This window comes from Nipponia nippon, unplaced genomic scaffold (assembly GCF_047370975.1).
Source record: "Nipponia nippon isolate SJK-2023a ecotype South Korea unplaced genomic scaffold, ASM4737097v1 scaffold_3, whole genome shotgun sequence".
Taxonomy (NCBI): Eukaryota; Metazoa; Chordata; class Aves; order Pelecaniformes; family Threskiornithidae; genus Nipponia; species Nipponia nippon.
The window spans coordinates 84,833,036-84,854,479 of record NW_028262347.1 but is presented as its reverse complement, the minus strand read 5'-3'; the positions used below and the strand labels follow the sequence as shown (position 1 = coordinate 84,854,479).

Here is a 21,444-nt window from a genome sequence, read left to right as displayed (position 1 = left end):
ACGTCCGTATCCCCCGCCGCCGCAGCCGATTGGCCGCATCCGCCCCGCCCCCTGCTACATCTCATTGGTCCGAGCCGGCACGTGATACTAACGAGTTCGCCGGGCGCCAAATTCAAACCGGGAAACGATCTCTGCCGCGAGCGGCGGCGGAGGCCGGAAGCGCCCGAGTTGCCGCCTCCCGCCGTACCCCCTGCCCGGCCGGGGAGCTGGTGGTGAGTCGCGACCTGCGCCCGGCACCCGCCGCAGCCTCCCGCTCCCCGGTGTCTTCCCGCAGGGGCCGAAGGCAGGGGCTGGCAGTCCCGCGAGAGCTGCGCCAAGAGCGTAGGGCGGCTGGGAGAGGGAAAGGCGTAGGCCCGGGCTGGGGCGGAGGGGCCCTGGGGGAGCAGACGGACTTACCGGCGAGCGCGGCAGGGCTGGGGTTGGAGTGGGTGAAGAAGGAGCTAGGAGCCCTTCAGCGCTCCCTCGCTTACCACCCCTGGAGCCGTGCGTACGCGGGGCTGCTCCTGGGCCTGTGCCGGTGGTGGCAGCTCGGGGCCGCCTTAGGAAGTGGCTCGCTTCTGTGGGGAGCGCAGCCTTTTGGAGGCTGGCTAAAGGCTGTTCCTGGGTCGTTGTCTTATGAGGATCTCTTTAAGGGAGTGGAGCAGATCGCAAAGGGCCATGTGTGTGCTACGACTCGAGTGTAATGCTGAACACTTTCATTGGTGGTGTCCGGCTGCTGGGCAGCACCTGATTGCAGGGCTGCCTGCTCCCTGCACGTAGGGCATCAACTCAGTTTTTTTATCTGCTGAACTCTTTCTGGTTTGTATCTATGCAGGTGATTCCTACTGGGATTTTTCGTGTTTATTAGCTGGCCCAGTCAAATCTACCAATGCAAAAGGCCTCTTTTTTGTTATTTCTTTCTATTCTGCCTGTCATCCCTAATGATAAACAGCATGTACAATTTGTGTATTCTTGTTCTGGTATAGTTTGCTACAAGAGACAGCCTCCACCTAATTCTTGAATATCATGATATTTTTAAGTGGTGTTCTCAGAAGGGGCACACTGCATCTTACCCTGAAAGCAGTACCTCTGAGTTTTATCTCCTCTGCTTTCTGCTTTATAATCTAAATTGTCTGTTATCTACAAGTTTGCCACTTAAATTGTGTGCTGCCCAGTGATGAGTTTATCTGGTTCTTGACAAATCTACAGAAGGGATGACTAAAGCATTTACTTTACATTTATTTTAAAGCGCCTAACTTCTGCTGCATTTATTGTGTGCCTTTGTAGTGTTCAGGACAATCTCTGCTTCCCAGATCTTAAACCATCTGTTAAATTCCTTTTCTCAGGTTGCGTGATCTGCTGGTTACAGCAATGAGATATAAGAATCAGGACCGCTATTTCTATGTTCTAACTTCTCTTCCCTCCAGCTTGCTGGCTGATGCTGGTCAAGTCACTTTACAGTTAAGTCTTAGTCTCTCTTTCTGTAAAACACAGGTACATACTTTCCTCATTATTATCTACTCTGTGGCTCCCAACTTGTGATGCAAATTATCTACTCTGCAAATATCTCTCCTGTCCTGCTTACACAAAGTGTGGATAAAGGAGGTACAGTACTATTTTCCAGTAGCCTCGTCAACCTTATTAAATGCTTTAATTTTTTATTTTCCTTCCTTGTTTCTAGCTTTGTAGCAATTGCTGAGAATGCGTGCTCTGTGGGATGCCCATAGTGATTTGCTGCACCTTTCCTAGCTGTTCCTGCCCTCTGCACTCTCATGTTGTATCTTTTGTTTTGCAGGATTTGTTCTTCTCCCTTTCGATGGAGAGTGACTGTATAGATCAACAATGAGGACCAGCCCTCGCAGGCCCTTAATTCTCAAAAGACGGAAACTGACCCTCCCACAGAAGGATGCATCCAGTACTTCAGCAAGAGATGAGAACAGCGGCTGGGATGAAAAGACTCCTAAGCAGGAGCACAGCCAGGAGGACCAACACAACAGCCAACCCAGAGACAAAATGGACTGTGGCCTGCAGAAATTCCCAGCAGGAATAAAGATAATTGACCATCCTACCATGTCCAACACACAAGTGGTGGCCATCCCTACAAATGCTGATATCCAGAGCATCATAGAGGCACTGACAGCAAAAGGAAAAGAATGTGGCAACAATGGGCCCAACAAGTTCATTCTCATTAGCAGTGGGGGCACGTCCCGTTCAGCAGGTCCAACACCATCACAGCCTCTCCCATCAGAGAAGAAACCCAGTGCAGCAACCAAGGCTGCAGATGGTCAAGAAAGAGACAAGAATGTTACACAGACGCCTGGACTTGCAGGAGGGACAACGCTCTGGCATTCAGGAATTGATTCTGAGCTTGGACAGGAGCAGGAGAGCAACAGTATGTAATCTTTACCCTTTTTTTTTTTTTTGTCCTGACAGATAGAGAGAGATGTGAAGTGGGCCAATGAGTGTAGTGCTTGGATCTCAGTATGCAGTAATGAAAACTATTTTGTTAATTACAAAATAACTATGGATTTGATTCTAATAAGATACATAGCTATGCATATGTAGTGAAATCTGAAGGATCTTAGTGGATATATTTTTGGTGGAAGAGATGACATATAAAGGTGTATAGCAAAGCAAAATTTTAGTGCTGGGGGAAAAAGAAGGGCTGGCTTGAGGAAATAAAGTCTAGAAGAACAGAAGATTAAGTTTCATTTAGCAAAAGGGTTATGGCTGAATTGAAGACTAACATAGAGTACCCTAGTCAGGGACAAAACATACGGGCCTAGAGCTTCGTAAAAGAGATTTTGATTCCCATCCTCTAATATCAAGTGTCAAGTATGTTTCCTCCTTGGCCGTCTCATGAAACTGCTAAATAAATGTTAGAGGTGGGATGGATTTTACTTTGAAACACTGCTCAGATCAAATTTGTATTTGCAATTTAAAATACCTATGTAGCCTTTGGGCTCTAGTAAATCTTATCCCACAGTATAGTACTGTCTGACAGGAACCCATAGGCAGCTGCAATAGCTGCATTGCTACAACCAACCTCACTAGAAATAACAAAACTATGTTAGTTTTTATTGCCGCAGTTCAAAAACCTGGAGACATCTGAGCTTCTGACTTGGGTCTTGTGCTAGGTCTTTCAGTTGGAGTTTGTCACCACCTTCCTTGGCCTCTGCTTACTAGATTCATCTTTCAGCTAAAAATACTTGAATTCTTGAAGTACTCGATCAACACTGTCCTGTTTTGTTTGAGAGCAACAGTCTGGTTTGAGTGTTTAAGGCTGCAGCTTTTTTACAGAAATTGGGCAGATTCACATGAAATCAGGAATTCAAGGTTGAATTCCTTCCACAAGAAACGTTAGCATTGCAATGCCATCTTGTCCCTATCTTGAGACAGGGATACCTCTTTTAGAAGTGTGACTAGTGCTTTCCTTTTGGCATGTGAGATGAAGGGGGAAGAGGGTTATGTGTGAGTAAGCAGAGCTATGGGCTTGTTATCCCAACAGGCAATGGCGAGACAATGAGCTCTGTGTTGGACAATAGTCTCACTAACATCCAGTGGCTGGGAAAGATGAGATCTGATGGGCTAAGTCCCTGCTCTGTGAAGCAAGACACGGAGAAAGAGAACCAGATGCCTCTGCGGGAGAGAATCAAGGTAAGCAGGAGAAGACAACAGAGCATGCACTAAAACTTTTGATAGGGAAGTAATCCATGTGGATCAGAAGACTTGCAAGAACTAGGCATCACCGTCTCTAAGTAACCTGAGTTTGGCCTTTACTGATTTGAATAGCAGAGCCTGGAGGATCCAAGGATGTTCCATGGCCCTTCTGGTCAACTTTGTGAGCACTCATGTATCATTCCTTTTCTCTCAGACTGAAGAAGATGCTGCTGCTATTCCTGCCACCACTGCCACCACCTCCTCCTCATGGCAGGATTCAGTATCAGAACGACCTCCTTACTCCTACATGGCCATGATCCAGTTTGCCATCAACAGCACTGAGAAGAAGCGTATGACTCTGAAGGACATCTATACTTGGATTGAGGATCATTTCCCGTATTTTAAACATGTGGCTAAGCCAGGCTGGAAGGTAACAAGCAGGCCCTCAAGTTACTGTGGGCCACAGGGTGATATTATCATAAGCCTTCTGGATGAAAATGAAAAGTTGTTCCCCAGCCTGCAGAGCAAGATGGAAATTAAACACCCTACCCCAAATACTCTTGCATTCCAGATGTTCGCTGTTCCACTTCTGATTCCACTTAGGCAAGATGATGGGATGTTTGATCACTGGAGTAAGAATAGGGATCTCAAGAGTAAATAGAGTAAGATGACCGGGTTGGCTGGGTATGCAGTGAATAAGAAGGTCTATGTTGTCTACACTTTGGAATATAATCCCTCTGCCAGGGCAGTCACGTCTCAGGTAGGCCCTGCTGTGCTGATAACAAAACTACTGCTTTTCAACCTCCCCCTCCTTTCTCCACAGAACTCCATCCGGCACAACCTGTCCCTTCATGATATGTTTGTCCGTGAGACATCTGCTAATGGTAAAATCTCGTTCTGGACTATTCACCCTGATGCAAACCGTTGCCTAACATTGGACCAGGTATTTAAGGTGAGTGCCTCATGCAAAGAAAATGGGACAGGCTATCCAGTTGCTAAATGCCACACTAGCTAGCTGCACCTTATTTTAACAGGAAAGTTAAGCTGCTTTGACATCAGCCTTTTTGTAGAAGCTGGATTAAGTCACTTCTTTTGACAAATAGACAAGCTCTGTATTTGAAAGGAAAGGTACTGTGACTGTGCATATGAACTGGAGCTTCTGTGGGATGTGTTTATTCTTCACGTGGTGTGCCAAATGTCATAGTGGGCTTGTTCAACCTCTTTCTGTGGGCCTGATGCAAATTTCTAGTGAGAAGCTTTCCACTGAAGTCAACCAGGAGTTCCTATGCTGTTTGATTAGACAGTCATAGGATGGAATCGCCCTATCCCAGCTAGGTATTTTAGGAAGTACCATTTTGTAGGAGAAACAGAGCTTGTGAGTCTACGATAGGCGTGTTTACTCCTCTGTGTTTTCTGCAGTGGGCGGGCAGATTGACTCTTGTTTGCTCAGATTATACGAGGTTAAAATGTCCCGTTTGTTCCCCCTTTGGTTGATAACTTCATCTTATTTTTCTCCCTCTCAATGCCTTGCTGCCACCAGCCGCTGGACTTGGGGTCACCAACATCACCTGAGCGCTCTGAATCAGTAAGACTTACCCTCTGGCTCGGGGCTTGGGCTTCCATTCTCTTGCCAGTTACTGAAGGAAAGGACAAGAGGCTCGGGGAGGGGGACTGGGTCATTGCTGCACCTAGTCATACAGCTCCATGCACACCCTTTTTGGGGAAAGGAGTAAAGCCAAAGGTTAATTGCCTTCAGATGATAGCTCTCTCTACAGCTGCTAGAGCTGTACAGCTTTGAGCAACCAGAAGTCTACTGCTAAAGTAGGCTGCAATGGGCACCAAGAGGCTTCAGAGAACAAGCTCAGACAGAGATTTCTGATAAAATCCTCATCTCCATGGCAGCAGTCCCAATCTGTTCTGGGGCTCAGATCCAGAGAGAATAGGATCTCTCTGTGCTCCTTTTTCATTTTGGAACGCAGCTGTATTGTGACTCTCAGAAGGGTGAACCTGTTTGCCATCTCTTGCATTCAGCAGTTTTAACAATGACAGATTTGCAAGCAGCCAGTCAAACACTTTTTTTTTCATGGCTACAGCCCTGGCCTTCTTTCCATCTGCTTCGACTTCTGATTCCTCTGTTGCCTCTGCTATTCCACTTGAACATCTATTTGGTCTATGGTTTGTATAGAGATACAATATACAATACAGTTATCCTATTCACCTTTCCTCAGGCACTGAGGACACTGAAACCAGGTCACTTCTGCAGTAGAGTCTGCAGCCGGAGCAGCTCTGTCATGCCATCTCTTTTTCTACACAGCTTTTGGTTGGCAGCTGGCTTTGAGATGGCATGGCTGCAAAACAGCAAGTGACACAGAGATAGAGCCGGCATGAGTGCTGGGTGCGAACAGCTGCTCTCTCTGTACTAGTGAAGCACAGGCTTCTGGATTCGCAGTTCTGAATGAGGCAGCAGAATAAAGATGGATTCTTCTCTTTAAATCTCTTCCTTTTCTCCTTCTCCTCTTTCTTATTTCACAATGACTGCAGCAGCAAAAGCGACATCTTCCTGATCCCCAGAAGAACATGGGAAGCAACAGCAGCAGCAAAACTGAACCCCAGAATGCACGTGAGTGTCTGTGTCAGCCCAGGCCAAAGAGAATCAGTCCCATAAATCTGGGGCACTCTCCCAGATTCCGTTAGGAATAAAAGTGGAAATTGTTATCCAGGTTTGCCAGCTTTTAGGCTTCCTGCTGTCAGGTTTGGAGCTGAAGGTAGTATTGCTGTGTCTGAGAGAGGATGTGATGGGGAGATGGAGGGGATTGGGTACTCAAATGGAGTGAGAGCAGAGCTTGCCCCAACTTGAGGGCTAGGATCTGTATGAAGGACTATTTTCTTGTTCATCAGGCCTTCTGGGTTGGGATTTGTAGCCTTAAAATTAGCAGAAAAGGCAGGTGAGCCTATCTCTGATCGGATGTTTATTTTTGGGTATTTAGAAGGACTTCCTGTTAGATGCCTGGGTTTCAAGACGTAGTAGAGGAAGGGCAAGACGCTAGTGAGTCCATTCTTTTCCCTTCCAGGCCGAAAGATGAAGCCTTTGCTTCCTCGCATCAACTCCTACCTGGTTCCAATCCAGTTTCCTTTGAATCAGCCTCTTGTCTTGCAGCCTTCTATGAAGGTTCCTCTATCCATGGCACAGGGAGCATCCCTCAACAGCTCAGAGACTTTCCGGAGCAATAAGCGTGTGCGCATTGCTCCAAAGGTTGGTTTCTTGTTTCTTGTTTTCTGAGGGGTTCTTTGGTTGGTTGGTTGGTTTTTTTTGGGGGGTGCTGGTGGTGTCAGTTTTTGTGTGGTGGGCTTTTTTCTGTTGGTTTTTTTTTTTTTTTTTTCTTTTTGATAGTTCTTGCCTTCTGTGGACCCTGTTCTTCATATGGTTCTTTTGTGCATCTTTACTAGGTGCTCTGAAACTGTAAGTTCATATTGAGGAACTAGCCCGTGACAATGCTTGCTGTCCTTTTCTTTCTCTAGGGTGACTGTTACTTGCTAGTTGACTTGCTATGTTTAGCTATAGGAATATCCTATGCTATAGGATGTTACTATAATTCACTAGAGAAGAGGGCTCTGTGGATTGGTCAAGACAATTTTTCTCTACTGCTTGGATGTTAAGAAATAAGAATGGGAGAAATGGCTTTGTTCTGCCCCTCAAACATTCAGATTTTTTATAGCTCTGAAGAGGCACGTAACATAGGGAACTTCTGAAAGAGCATTTATTTGCAGGTAGTCTTTTCCCAGAGGTTTTCAGTACCTGCTGTTTGCTAATTCTGTGGAGTTACCAGTTATTCTGGGCTCAAGCAAAACAGCTGTTAAACAGGTCTTTCTCTTGTCATCTCACTGACTGCTCTTGGGTGCTTTGTAAAGCATTGTAAAGCTTTAACTTCTTCCATCCTGTCTAACCATAATCCTGTTTTCCTTTGTGTGCCTGCTGCTTTATGTTCTCTCTTGCTATGATTTATCTTTCCCCTATGCTCTTCTTCTTTTAATAACCTCAGGGTTTTTTTTCCCTTGGTTTCTGGGAAGGCTGTCCTCATTCATTTTGTTGTTTCACATGCAGATAGTCTAAGGAGGAATCAAAGGGATTACACTTCTCCAGAAATATTCGTCTCTCTGCCTGTACTCCTAGAAGTTCCTCATAGCAGAAGTGCTCTGAAGGGCATGACTTCCAGTCACTTAGCTAAAATCCTTCCCATGTGATCTGTAGCCTTCTTTGTATCAACTTCACACAGAGATCAATCTCCACCTGTTGTTCTAGTTACTGCTTTCTGAAGATCCTCTTACCTGTTCTGCTGTCCTTAAGTGCCAGGCTTTCTTTTCTTCCTTCCACTGTCATTTGGATTTTGGGTGGGTTAGGTCCTTGCTTACTGACTGCATATCACTTGCGTTTGTTTGTAGATGTCGCTCTCTACAGAAGAGTCATCCTCTTTACCCATGCCTGCTGTCAAGGAGGAGAGTCAATGTGATGAAGGCTTATTTTCCCCAAACCATTCCCTAAAGGAGAGCAGCTCCCAGCCTGGTGAGGAATCAGTTTCTTTCCCTGAGAACATCTGTATAAAGGAGGAAGGAGGCTCGCAACTCGATGACTGGCTGTCCCCATTTGCCTCAACACTAACAGTAAAGGAAGAGCCAGGCTTGTTCCTCCCAGTCTCATCCGCAAAGGAGAAGAAACAATTCACCATACTGAAGTCACCATCTAAGGGCGTTGCTGACACGTTAGTTATAAAGAGACGGGAAAGGCGGGAAATGGGCAGATCCAGAAGGAAACAACGCCTAGCACTGCCTTGCTCAGAAGAGCCTGTCCTTGTTTTGCCAGAAAGCAATGGCTTTGACCCTTTCCGGTTAGGGGCAGACCCCCCTTTCCTGCAGGAAAGCCAGCCTCTTGAGAATGCATCACAGCTCAGCTGCTCGCAGGGGGAGGAGGGGCCCTTTAAAACACCAGTCAAGGAGATGTTCAGCAAATCGCCAGTGTCTTCCACTCCCAGCAAAGTCTCAGCAACTACCACCCCCCCACTAGGGAGCCTTGACCTCTGGAAGTCTGCATCCTTAGCCAAGGGAAGTCACGAGCTGGACTTCAGTCCAGTGCGAACCCTTCAGTTGCCATTCACACCCCTCCAGGAGAACCAGGACTTGCTGGGTTTTAACAGCACACCCCTTAAAAATCCCCTCTTTGAGTCCCCTCGGGAACTGCTCAATACAGAATCCAGTGACATGGTGCATGCCCCCCTCACAAGCTCCCCAGCTTTTATTCATGAGTCTACTAAGCAATCATCTGTTGAACTGCCAGCCTCTGGCTTTACTGAAAGCCGGTCACTCATGGAGGGCCTGATCCTGGACACCATGAATGACAGTCTTAGCAAAATCCTTCTAGATATCAGCTTTCCTGGTCTTGAGGATGAAAACTTAGGAACGGACATTAGTTGGTCTCAGCTTATACCTGAACTGAAGTAAACGGGCCTGAGGGCTGAATTTGGCTTGTTCTGATATTACAGAAAGCACTCTACTCTTCTGAGATCTGTTCACGTAGTCTAAGAAGACTGTCTGCTTTTGACTAATTCCCACATCCATGGGAACAGAGGGCATTATTGACTCCTGCTAAGCTGGGAGACAGGCCCATTGGCTGCTATGAGCTCCCTTTATAAGCTGCAATAGACTATTTATGTTGAGCAAGACAGAACCTCTCTAACCTTGTGCTAGAGATGAGAGTCCCTGGAGAGAGGTTATCAAGACAACATCTAGGTAGGGCCTGAATGGCATTTGCTACTCAAGGTATCAGAGGAAATGGATGCACTCCTCAGTTATGTACAATAGGAAAGAGCCTGGGAACCTTCTCCTAGCTCTGTCCTTACTTCCCTTTACTTTGTTTTCCTATTACTTAATATCTTCTATGTAGTTTTAATGGCTGTAAATACTGTACATTCCTTAAATTAGCCCTTAATTATAATAATAATTTTATTCTTGTAGGGTTATGGGCATATTTGGGCTGGTAAAGGGTTTGACTTAGAATGTTGTCCATATGTTCCACATCTCCTGTATTCTTCTACCCTAGATGAGAGTCCAAAATACTTTTTTTTTTTTTTTTTTTCTTCTTTGACTTCAGAAACACATTGGTCTAGGCTGTTCTGAAGGTTGCTGGGGCAAAGATCTGAAAAATCACCTATACATGACTCAACAACCTGTTTCAGTTTGACTTACCTGGATTGCAGCATAAAATCTTGGTTTGGCTTCCTTTTCCAGGCTGGAATGGAGAAGAGCTTGGATCAAGCTATATAAGCTCTTCTGGTTGTAGAGTCCTATTATTACGTACCTAGAGAACTAGGTAGAGTCACTGTTGCAGTAAGATGGGCTTCTATTGAATGGTTAAAGCTGCCCTCACTACAATCATCAGTTGAAAATGTAAAAAAGAACCTATAAAGCGAATGCTAATATTTCCACTGAAAAGCAACCTCTGGAAATACAAGGTATGTTTCTCTTGGTGCAATAGGACAACTCATCCCGATTCTCTAGAACTCATGTCAAAAGAAGAAATTGCCATGGAAAAGACCTGATCCTTCTGCTTACAGACAAATGATGGCTCATGTATCTACATACTCAATAAAGCTTCTGTGGGAACACAGCCGAATATTGTCTTTACTGCTTTCACTCTTAGCAGTGTGCTCAGGCTGGGCCATAGCATAAACAACTGGTTTTTGCTTGTCTAATGTGTGTGTTTTCTGTGATCACTGAATAAGTGATCACTTGATCATTAGGACATTTTCAGTATTCCTCAGGCCATGTTGGCCATACCACATTAGATTTGGTTGCTCAACCCCTTGCTTCATATAATATACTTTTTCCTGCTGTTCATGGGTAAATCCTGACTTTACAAGTCAGAAACATACTAACTTAGTCTAAAACATCAGAACACTACCAGCAGACTAGTTTCTGTATTTTGTAAATGCAAACAAGTTTTAAAAATCTGTATTGCTGCCTTCCCCTATAAACACAAAATGAGATTTAGATGTGTGTGGTTTTCAGAACTGCAGTTCTCTTGTGTGCTTGTTAGAGGTTATTTGCCCTCAGAAGATGTTTCAAGCACTTTGTGTTGATGATTATTATTTCAGTTTTTCTGGGGAGGAATATTAGACTCCCTGATCTGCATTTCTGCCTGCCTAGCACAAATGACTGCTCAGCTTGAGGCCAACAGTGAAAAATGTTTTACTAGGCTGCCATGTGAATTTCAGACCAGATTTTTGTCAGTGATTAAAAGTTTAAGTTCCATCACTTCTGATTGAGTCTCAGGGTTTCATTGCCTGTAAACAGGAAATAAGAAAGGACTTCAGAAAGCTTTAGGATGAAGAACTGTTGGGTGCCAGTAGCCTCTTCAGTGTATGTTATTTAGGATTGATTTGCTAATGCTGCCTGTGAGGGCAGGAGGTCTTGATGCCTTCTCTGCAAATGTCCTCTAGTAAGGAGTTCATGTCCTCCAGTCTGGATTGAAATCATCATTCTCCAATCGGGAAATCGTAACAGACTGCTGTGAAAACTGATCAAAGCTACACAGCTCATCTGTCTTCAGGAAGGAGAGCTGAGGGGAAAGCCATAAACCTAGATCTAGGCCCAGGGGGAAGAAGAGATGCAGACAGAAGGCAAGATTGTGGTCATGAGGCTGCAGAAGAGGCCCACTTTGTGGTACGCTTTCTGCTAGTACCTGTTACACAGCTGTCAATACTCTACTTGGGTTTCTCAAGACATCCTATCTCCCTTTCACCTCACTTCTTTCTCCTGAGAGGATGCGTACACACAACTGACATCCAAGAGCCAGCTAACTAAGGATCTTGTCTCCAGCAAATTATGAAATGCTCTTGTCCTTGGGATGATGGGATGTTGTCAATTCCAGGCAGGTGATCCCTTGCTGTCCCTGTCAGCTGAGGTGCTTTGATGGCCACGTCACATTGTATTTTGAACATAGTAGTGCCAAAGACTAGTTTCCCCTCCTGCTAAGTATTCCAGTGGGAGCCCCACTAGAGGACAGTTATATCAAAAAAGTGGGGGGAACAACAGAAAAAATCCTGTTAAGGCATCCTACCTACTACTCCCACAGCAGATTTCCCAGTGTTTTGCCCAACCTAATTCAAAGCCCCACTTGGTAAGGATTTAATCACAACCCTCAGGAAGACTATTTCTCTCCACCTGTAAGTGTTTGCCTGATATTCTGCCTGGATCCTTGCCTTAATTTCATCCTGTTACATCCACAACTGTAAAGTTGTACAAAAAGCTATAAAGCCATCACACCAGTGTCTGAGCGACTGCAGCCAACTTGTTGAAAATTTTAAGTCTTGGCTTCTCCTTCTGTTCTTTCCCTGCTGGTATTTACATGTCACTATTTATGGGAATGAGTTGTTGCAGTACGTAAACTACTATGAAGAGAAGTTGTTCAAGTGTGAAGTCATGGATATTTGCATCTTTAGCAGTAAGAAGTTTCACATCTCTGTTGTCACAAAGGGAAAAGGACACTTGCTCTTAATATCCCAGGCCTAGCCTGCAGAAGATCTGCAACATTAAATGTGATCAAGTGTTGGAAGGCAGATAAGCATGGCGAGAGGCAGAGAAGGGGGGGCTGCACTTCTGATCGCTCAGCAAAGCAGCTGTTTGGAGGATGTCGAATTAAATTGACAGAGTTTGTTGCTGGAGGTCATTGCTTAGGTATCCTATATTTGAACGACTGGACTGTTCAAGGGTGCCGCTGCTCAGGAGTGAAGTGACAGACAAGTAAGACAGCTAGAACTCAAGCATTTTATACTTTCAGGCAAGTGCTAGAGGCATATGCAGCGAGGTCATGGTGGGAACAGTGGTAGTGGAGCTGCAGGGTAGGAGTATTATGTTTTGAAAACGTTTGTCATGAACCAAAGGCTAGAACAACAAGATGATGGACCTGCCAGGCAGAAGTAAAACAGTTTCTGTAAAAAGTTTCTGCTCCTCTGAAAATTCTGCTCTATGCCTGACAAGAAGCCCAACAGATGCAAAGGGGAAGGTAATTCCTCTTCACTGGTTGAGTGGGGTTCCTCCTACTCTGTTTTGTCAGCTGAAAAGGACTGGATGCCCCCTGACACGAGGTGAGTAAAGATGATTGCCACCTTTTTGCTTTTGCAACTTGGCTGGTGGAGGAACTCGAGCCCTTCCCCATATGGAAGAAAGAGACTCTGTTTTACAACCTAGCAATATTTTTGAGAGGGTGTCAGGCCTTCATTTCTACCACAGGGCAGTCTAACTCTAAACAAAGGTGGAAACTTCTTTTTTAGTAAAACACCTGACTTCCTCTTTAAAATACATTATGGATTCAGAGAGCAAAATAACAGGCTTGAAAAACATGAGCTTGTTCCTGAACAGAAATAGTCTCCCTCCCCGCTCCCCGTTTTCCAGCAGAGGTGAGCTATGACTGGATAAAAAGATATTCAGGGTATTACAAAGTATTAGCTGCCTGAGATCAAGAAGAAAGCATCCTGCTTCACTAGTCATCTCAGACTGGTTTCTTGCTTTGATACAAGCAGAGTTTTAGAATGTAAAGGCCATGAATCTGAATTGCTGATGCAGTTCAAATGACACGTTTGTCCTTGAGTTTCAGTTACAACTTTTCTTGCAAAAATAAAGATGATAAATACCCTGATACACAGTTTACCAATACAAGCAAAAGATTATGCAAAGCAGATTCTATTCCACACCTCAAAATCTGTGGGAAGTCATTACATAGAGCACACTGGTAAACCATTTGCATAGAAGATATATCATCAGATTTATCCTCCATGTTTGCTTACTTTTTTTTGATGTACCCTATTTAAAACGAGAAACATTTAATGACATTATTGAAGAAAGTCAAGCAAAACAATCAGCACAAATTATTATTAAATTACAGTCAGACACGGATTGCTTATGTTCCCTGCTGTTGGTCTCTGTTACCTTCTCATGGACGGATACGAGGTTGCCCCTCGATAGGGCCTTTGTTTATTTAGTAATGTAACTTGTAGAAGGTAAAAGTTTTGTTATACTCATCTATGGTTACAAACAAGAGACCGACTCATTAGAACCAGGACTGTTTGGAATATGGATAGACCAATTTTCCAACGGGACAAAAAACCCCTCATCTTTGCTGGACACCAGAGGAATCTCTTAATATTGCTGACATTTTCTATAGAATACTTTTTTTCCCACTACCAATATAGTATCTTTTCTTGGTGTACTGTATTCTTTCACATTTTATGTATTTTTGTGTAAATTTTAATAAAGGCAAAGTTTTGGATAATATCATTACACAAGAGGCCAGAACATCCCATCTCAACTCTATGCTTTTCTTATGGAGTAACATGTTTAGATTACTTTTTTTTTTTTTTTTATTCTGAATTCTGAGATTACATGTCTGTCTATGCACAAAGTTATTTTGGATTGTGGAACAGTATGAAATTCCAACTGCAATTTCTATTCTGGATATTGCATGTATATTGTTAAGCCCTGAAATGCTCAGCTTAGGGGTAGTTATATGACTCTTGCAGTATAATCTGTCCTGAATTATCAACATGCATTTTCCATTTCAAGCTTCACTTTAGAAAAGCTTTTGTTTGGGACAGTTAAAGTTTTGCCTGCCTAGCTGTTGTTACACACAGAGAGGTAACTAGAGGAGGAATTGCTTCAGGCATTGTCAAGTCAACTGTACATGAAACTTTAATAAGAATATTTGTTGTCAAGAGCTCCGTCATCCTCTGGATGAAGGCTGGAAGTGCCCATGCACAATCATCTGTGCTACTGCTGTCTCTCCGTTTAGACACTCTCACTTCTCTCTCTCAGGTTCCCTATGACCACACCCTATTTCATCTTTGCTCCATACGCAGTGTTTGTCTTCTTTACTTCTCCCTCTCTTGACAGGGGCCATGTTACAGGTTAGGACTCGGATGCTGGGAAAAAACATGATGCTCCATGTGTCAGGCCATCAATAGTCCTGCCAGGCCTCTGAATAGGGCTTTCATGTTTGCAGAGTTTCTGTCAGAAACAGTCTTCCAGGAGAGCAGGTGTCTCTACATTTCCCTCCACAAGCCCAAGTCTTTACATGCAGACCAGGATGATCCCCAGCCTCCAAACCCCTGCCCCACCCACTAGATGATTTTGGTGCGCACAAGCTTGCTCTTTGTAGACCTTCACCCACTCCCTCTCAGCCCCTCCTCTCATTTTCTACCCATCTTAATCACTCTCTTTTTCTGCTTCAAAGGCCACTTGGGACCCTTGTCATTCCTTTATGAATTCAAATCACAATGTAGCCTTAAAATTTTGGACAATTAACAGTGTTTGATGTATTTAGCATCCGATGATAGGAGGGGGAGAAAGGTCAGGAATGCAGCAGAACTGACATCATAAAGTACATCGCTTGCAACTTGTGGGATCACTGAAGATGCTTTCAGCATCAATATGCTTTTCCAGGTATTTGCAAATAATTATATCAATGCCACAGAATGGTCTGATCTCAGGAGCTCCGCCCTGTAGCTAATTAGTGCTTGACAGTCCACTCTGCCATGCATACCCAATGGGCCTGGCATACTACAATGATAAGAGCTGTTTTGCCCTTTCCTATAGCTGAATCTCAGTTTTGATTTGTTTGCTGTTTTTATTAAACTCCTGATTGCTGGAGTCAGGAGATCATGAGAAAATCTCAGTTGTCATTCAAATCATGCCAAGGCCTAGCCATCAAGAATGCAAAGAACAGCCGGGTGAAACAATGTACAAATGCAGCCTAAAGGCTGAGAAACCAAAGGAACCCAATATTTATAACTTAAAATATATAAAATTACATTGTTAAACCATGATTTTTATCCATCAAATCCTTGGGGTCATAACACATCCCTCTGTCTTCCTGTCACTGTATGTGCACTGTGTACACAAAGCTGCTTCTGTACTAGCAGTACTACTATGCTGGTGATTCCATCATAAAATCCTGAATTGTTTGAGCAGAAAATATCCATACTGCATATCATTTTCAGGCAGAGTTATTCTTGTTCCGCTGGGGAGGAAAGAGGCAGGGAACACAGGGAATTCAGTTCAAATGGCCCAATTGCTTCTACAAATGACAGCACAAGAATGTTTTGTTCAAGTTAAAAAAAAACCAAAACATTTTCTAGCAAACCTTTTGCTGAAAAGACGTAGGGCCTCCCTGCTGTGGAGGGAGTTTGTCGGGGTGTCTTTCTTGGCTTCGATGTATCCCTTCTTATGAGCTGAATGAAAATTTTCCAGTTTTTGGCTGTTATAAACATTCTTTTAAAAATCTATGTCACATCCTTAGCAGAGACATAGTTGGCAACGACAACCTGAGAAAAGATTTGTTCAGTGCAGAGTGTGGTCCAGCACAGACTTGCTGGAGTGTATGGAGATTTGTTTCTGAACTTGCTTTTCATGACTGCTAGCAGCTGAGCATGGGAACATGAGCTCTCTTGTCCTAGGGACTTCTGCTCGGCTTCAGGGAGTGGATGACAGGAAGGAAGACCTTGATGAGAAGAAGGTGACTCAAAGAGCCAAATGGAGACAGGGTTCAGAAGACATAGAATCAGAATCATAGAATCATAGAATCGTTAAGGTTGGAAAAGACCTTTAAGAGCATCGAGTCCAACCATACACCTAACATTGCCAAGTCCACCACTAAGCCATGTCCCTAAGCACCACATCTACCCATCTTTTAAATACCTCCAGGGATGGGGACTCAGCCACTTCCCTGGGCAGCCTGTTCCAGTGCTTGATAACCCTTTCAGTGATGAAATTTTTCCTAATATCCAATTTAAACCTCTCCTGGTGCAACTTGAGGCTGTTTGAGAGAATAAAGAATAGGAGAAGGTTGGATAAGGACCATCATAGTCACAGATTCAACAGTCCTTCAGGTTTAAGGCTGAGGCAAAATGATCAGGCACTGCAGAAAAGCATGAGATGTGAAACACTGTTTTCAGGGCTTGGGTTTGACTGTTTTGCAAGGGATGAGCCCAGTGCCTTGCACCTACCAACAAGGAGAAAACACAATGTGGAAAAGATGCTGATTCACTAAGCAGGACTGAGGTGTTGATCCTGAAGAACCATCCACAACAGGAGCATGTTTTTAAAGATTTAGCCAGCAAGCACTGAAGCTTGAATTGCTAAATAAACGTCTGCCTGAATAAGAGAGCATAGGTGGGCTGCAACACTCTTTAGAGTGGCTGACTCCCCCAGAACTGAGTGTGAGTGTCTGAGTAGCCCTGCTACAGTAGAACTGCTCCAGTCAAGGTGCTCACAGAGCACCACGTTGCAGCAACCAGAAGTGTGCTACAGGCACAAATATACATGGCTTAGACAGTGTATAGTGACAAATATACCTGGTTAAAGTGATTATGGTTAATTTCAGCAAGTTATACTGCTGACTGATAACGGATTTGACTGATCTCCATTGCTTTAAGATACAAAGCAAGCCATTTACAAACAAACTTGACAGGAAACATCGCAGTACACCTAGCAAGTGCTGACAGGAAAGTTTTCTGCAGCATCTGTTGGAGGACTCTAAAAGTAAAACCCGTCCCCAAAGGAAAGGAGATTGGAGGCAAGGCCAGCCAATGGGGAGTTTCTTTACCTCCCGAGGACTACATCTGGGCTTCATTTTGAGCAAGATGAGATCTGCTCTGATTCTACAGCTAGCTAGGCACAGGCAAAAAGTGTATAGATGGTTGTCTTATTTCTTTGCTTCTGTTGTTGTTGTTTTATATGAAAAAATAAAAAGTTTTGACAGAAGCCCATAGACAGCCACTCAAAGCACCTTGCCAAGACTCTATAAGTGCTGTTAGTAATAAGCCTGCACATATGCATACCAAATTAAGCGTTTCAAGGCAACTCTAACAGCACTGGGTTTTGCTGTTTGAATATTCATCTTTGAGGACATCCTCTGAAAGGAGTCTTAATGGTGTAAAATTGTCATTATTATTATGGCAGGATATAGAGACTTAAAAAAAATTTGTCTGTGTTAGGGACGAGTGCATTCTTAGCCTCCGGCTAAGTGGATAATGGAAATACTGTTCTCCCTGAGAACAGGAAGTGGAGGGACAGTGAAAGGAAAGAAACTACCCAGAGACACACACAGGCGACATCTTTAAGACTGCACATTTCCAAGTACTGTGCTACTGGCCTTAATTACACAACTATACTTAATCTCAGACTCATACTTCTATTGGTAAGCATATTTCTACCAGAAATTATTCTCTACTTTAAACATCTTCATGAGCATAGAGAAGCTCTAGCACGAGTGAGATAGATAGTTGCCATTGCTACGTGCATCAGCACTCTATAATAAAAGTGGAGATTCTTTCCCCTTGTGAAAACAAAGCCAAAGTCATCTAGTGTAATTAATGCAGCCATGTCATGGAGGGGAGAATTTTGTACTGCCTGCTGCATGATCAGCAACTGTTCTGTGACAATGTTAACTATTCTAACCAAACAGAAAAGGCCCCTTTATATGCAGCTTAGCTCAAGCAGTGAAATGAATACAGACAGGACACAAATTATTACAAGACATATTTATACAGCAGGGAGAATTCATACTGGACAACATTGTTCCAAGTTTGCCACAGTGTTTTCATAAATCTAGCCCCCTATGGCAGATGCCTACAGAGACTTGACCCTAAATTACCTAATTAAGCAAACTATTCTAGTTTCTGACTGACCTTACTGGTAGGACACACATTGCTGTCCAGCAGCTGAGCTAAAACGTTATGTACATCTGAGATGACATTTATCTCAAGGAAACTTGCCAGACATATTCACAGACATAAATACTGTAACCTGTTACTTATTATTTGAAGAATAGGAATATATTTTATGATCCAAATAGACAAACTGGAGGGGATTCAAAGCAGAGGAAGCTTTTTTTCCAAATAATTTTTTCAGAGATGGAAGGGGAGAGAAAAGCATGCATAGTTTGCCTGAGTAAGGTTTGTCCTCTCATCCCTCCTCTGCACCATCTGTGCATCCACAGACTCTGCACAGGCTGTGAGAATGCAAGAGGCTGAGCAGAAAGTCGTCTCACAGTGATCCTGCACTGGGCCACCACAAGGAATCTCCTGGCCTTGACATAGTTGTTACACCGAGGGGCACTTTTACAGCCACTTGAAGCTTGCTCTACCAAACTGAGACAGTGCTGTGGAAACTGGTGTAATGTAGAAACAAACTCTGGGCTGGTTACATTATGTGGAGGCTATTGTTGAGCTCTGTAACAGCCCAGCTTGACACAAAAGAAATGTAAAGCGCTCTTTATCTACAATCCACCCTCCCACCCGCACTGTGTTGGCTCCACAAGAGGACAAAATAATAGTGTCTAAATTGTTGAAAGAGAGAAAAATTCAAAGCTGATGAGAATTCTCTAAGAAGGGAACAAGTATTAGAAGTTCCAAAAGTAGTAGTAGAATATTTTAAAGAGAGATTTTAAAGATTAGGTTAGGTAAAGCTTCCCAGAAGTGAGATACAAGGAAAATCTGTGGTGAAAGAACCTCAGCTTGTGAATTTAAAGGCAAACCAGTGAAAGCCTTCAACAGAGCAGCTCCTCAAACAGCTGGGATACTTCCTAGTGCTCCTGGCAGAGAGAGGCAAAATCTTTACTTTGTCTCATGTTCTTTAATCTGGGAGTTACTTCTTTCAGGAAAGGAGTCCATTCCTTCCCTTCACTACCTCAGGTACTGTTCATGAATTTCGTCAACAAAGGAATAGCTGGCTGGAATATTGACCCTCTCCTGTTTCTTGGCTGGACAAACTGTCTACTGGGAAATGCTGCTTTTCAGTGTTTTTCCTCAGAAATATGGGCACTAGTTCTGAATTCTTCAGCATTTCTCAGACATGGAGGGGATCAACACCAGGCACCAAGAGCCACAACCACAGATACAGTGCTGTGGCTTTGTGGTTAGAAGCTGGAATCATTTGCCCCAGAGTTCTCAGTGCCCTGTAACTGCTTGAGCTAGAAGGCCAAGCTGCTAGCAGGAGCAGGGAGAAGAGCTTTCATCTTCTGTGGAGGTGGAGTGGTTCTTCCATTGTCTGAATAGCACTGTTACACATCCTGTAAGAATTTCTATGTGAAGGGTAGTGAGGTATAACGGGGTATGATTATTGTATGTGACTGGATCAAAGAAGGAAAATGTGTGTATGGGATTGCGTATGAATGTTTTTATCTAAATCAGTTTTATTTTGCTAACACAGGCTGTTGGCGAGTCATACACTATTTTCCAGGGCCTACAAAAGATGGCTGGGAAAGGCATAGCTACTGGGAATAAACTTAAATTTGCTGCACTGTGATCTGGCTCTCCATTAGAAAATCTTTAAGAGTGTCCATTCTGCAAAAAGTCTGAAAGCACCTAACCTACTTAGTAAATGGGCTCTATTCAAGAAGAACAGGATGGAAAAAGTAATAGCTGAATAGAAAAAAACAGTGACCTAGAACCCAGCATGCCTCTGAAGGGAGAAGATAGTATCTTAGCTGACTCCACCTCCATCAAAATGCTAGGGGTTTTCGCCAGATCTGGGAACTAACACATCACAAGATACAAAGAGTTAAGTGACCTGCTCTTTGGAGCAGAAGGGATGAAGGAGGGGAGAAAGCTTTAAATAAGATTTGAAGAATTCTCCCCTTTAAGGCACTAGGAGAGAAATATTTTGTGAGTTAGGGGCCGGGATTAGCTGGTCAGACCCTAAAGCAGGACTACTCAAGCAATGGCTCCAGCACAGCTGCAAGGCAAACCAATTTTGATGGGGCTTTGCCAAAGTGTGGGGCAAGAACAAATAATAAAGGGTGGCTAGCTGCAAGGAGGAACCGGAACTGGGAGCTATGACTGCTCTCTCCTCTTCATGTCCACATGTACATCCAAGGTCAGAGACGATCTCATCAGAAATTGTGTAGCTCTGCCCATAGGTTTCAAGGCAGGGACTGTAGGGGATCTGGTCCCAAGATGTTCTGTTCTACTGTTCTGTTTCAAGGTCTGTTCTGAGTCTTTAAGAAAATTGGCACTGCCATTGCTGCCAGCAGAAGCAGAGCTGCCTTGTCAATGCTGGCCTGCTGATGTATTCACAGTCTGCAGGAGGGGAAACAGGGCCCTGTGGAAGAATAGACGTGCATGATTCAGTACTGGTTTATGGGGATGGTTAAAAGACTTGATAACAAAACTCAGAGGATGCTCAGTGAGGCCACAAGAGGTCAAAAGTGTGTGTAAATCAGGAATCGTGACACCCTAGAGGCAAGAAAACAAGACCTTGTTTTCCCGGGGAAAACAAGCTGTTGAACACAGCTTCCCTGGGAATATCTATTATTTAAACTCTCTTCTCAATTCGGCTTGCAGAGAGACAAGGACAGTTGAAAACAGCTCTGCTGAGGTCTTTATGGGACTCTGCCTGCATTATGATGTTGGAGTTTGGCCTTGTAGTGTAAAGCAGTTGTTAGAATATATTTCTACTCTCATTCCTGCCAAATCTGGTTCTGCAAGTTAGTGCTGTGGAAACCTTGTGTAAAGCAGTTAGCACACTGGGAACAAAAAGGTTAACCTCTTCAAATTTTAGAATGACTAAAAATGACCAGCCTCCCTTCTGACATTTGAGGACCAAAGATCCCAAGAGAAATGTGATGATGATTAGCAGGGAGTAGAAGGTAAACAACATGGTTTGCTTTGCACTGAAGTAAACTTTTTTGTAGTCTCTGCGACCACACTGAGGTCTCACAGTGGCTGACCGGACTCATCTTTGTACATGGGCCATCGGGTT

General features: G+C 43.9%; 1 protein-coding gene across 2 annotated transcripts; it reads left to right on the top strand.

Annotated features, from left to right (window-relative positions):
- The first annotated feature begins 91 nt into the window (after positions 1-91).
- On the top strand, positions 92-10,244 carry FOXM1 (forkhead box M1). 2 transcript variants are annotated; one of them, XM_087765323.1, is made up of 10 exons: positions 111-212; positions 1,326-1,439; positions 1,775-2,371; positions 3,488-3,636; positions 3,854-4,069; positions 4,463-4,591; positions 5,180-5,224; positions 6,181-6,259; positions 6,711-6,892; positions 8,080-10,244. In XM_087765323.1, the coding sequence occupies exons 3-10, from the start codon at positions 1,822-1,824 to the stop codon at positions 9,130-9,132; spliced, it is 2,403 nt and encodes an 800-aa protein (XP_087621449.1). In that variant the 5' UTR covers positions 111-212; positions 1,326-1,439; positions 1,775-1,821; the 3' UTR covers positions 9,133-10,244. The 2 variants fall into 2 exon arrangements, with proteins under 2 accessions (XP_087621448.1, XP_087621449.1); XM_087765322.1 differs by lacking the exon at positions 1,326-1,439 and having other exon boundaries at positions 92-212.
- Positions 10,245-21,444: the final 11,200 nt, after the last annotated feature.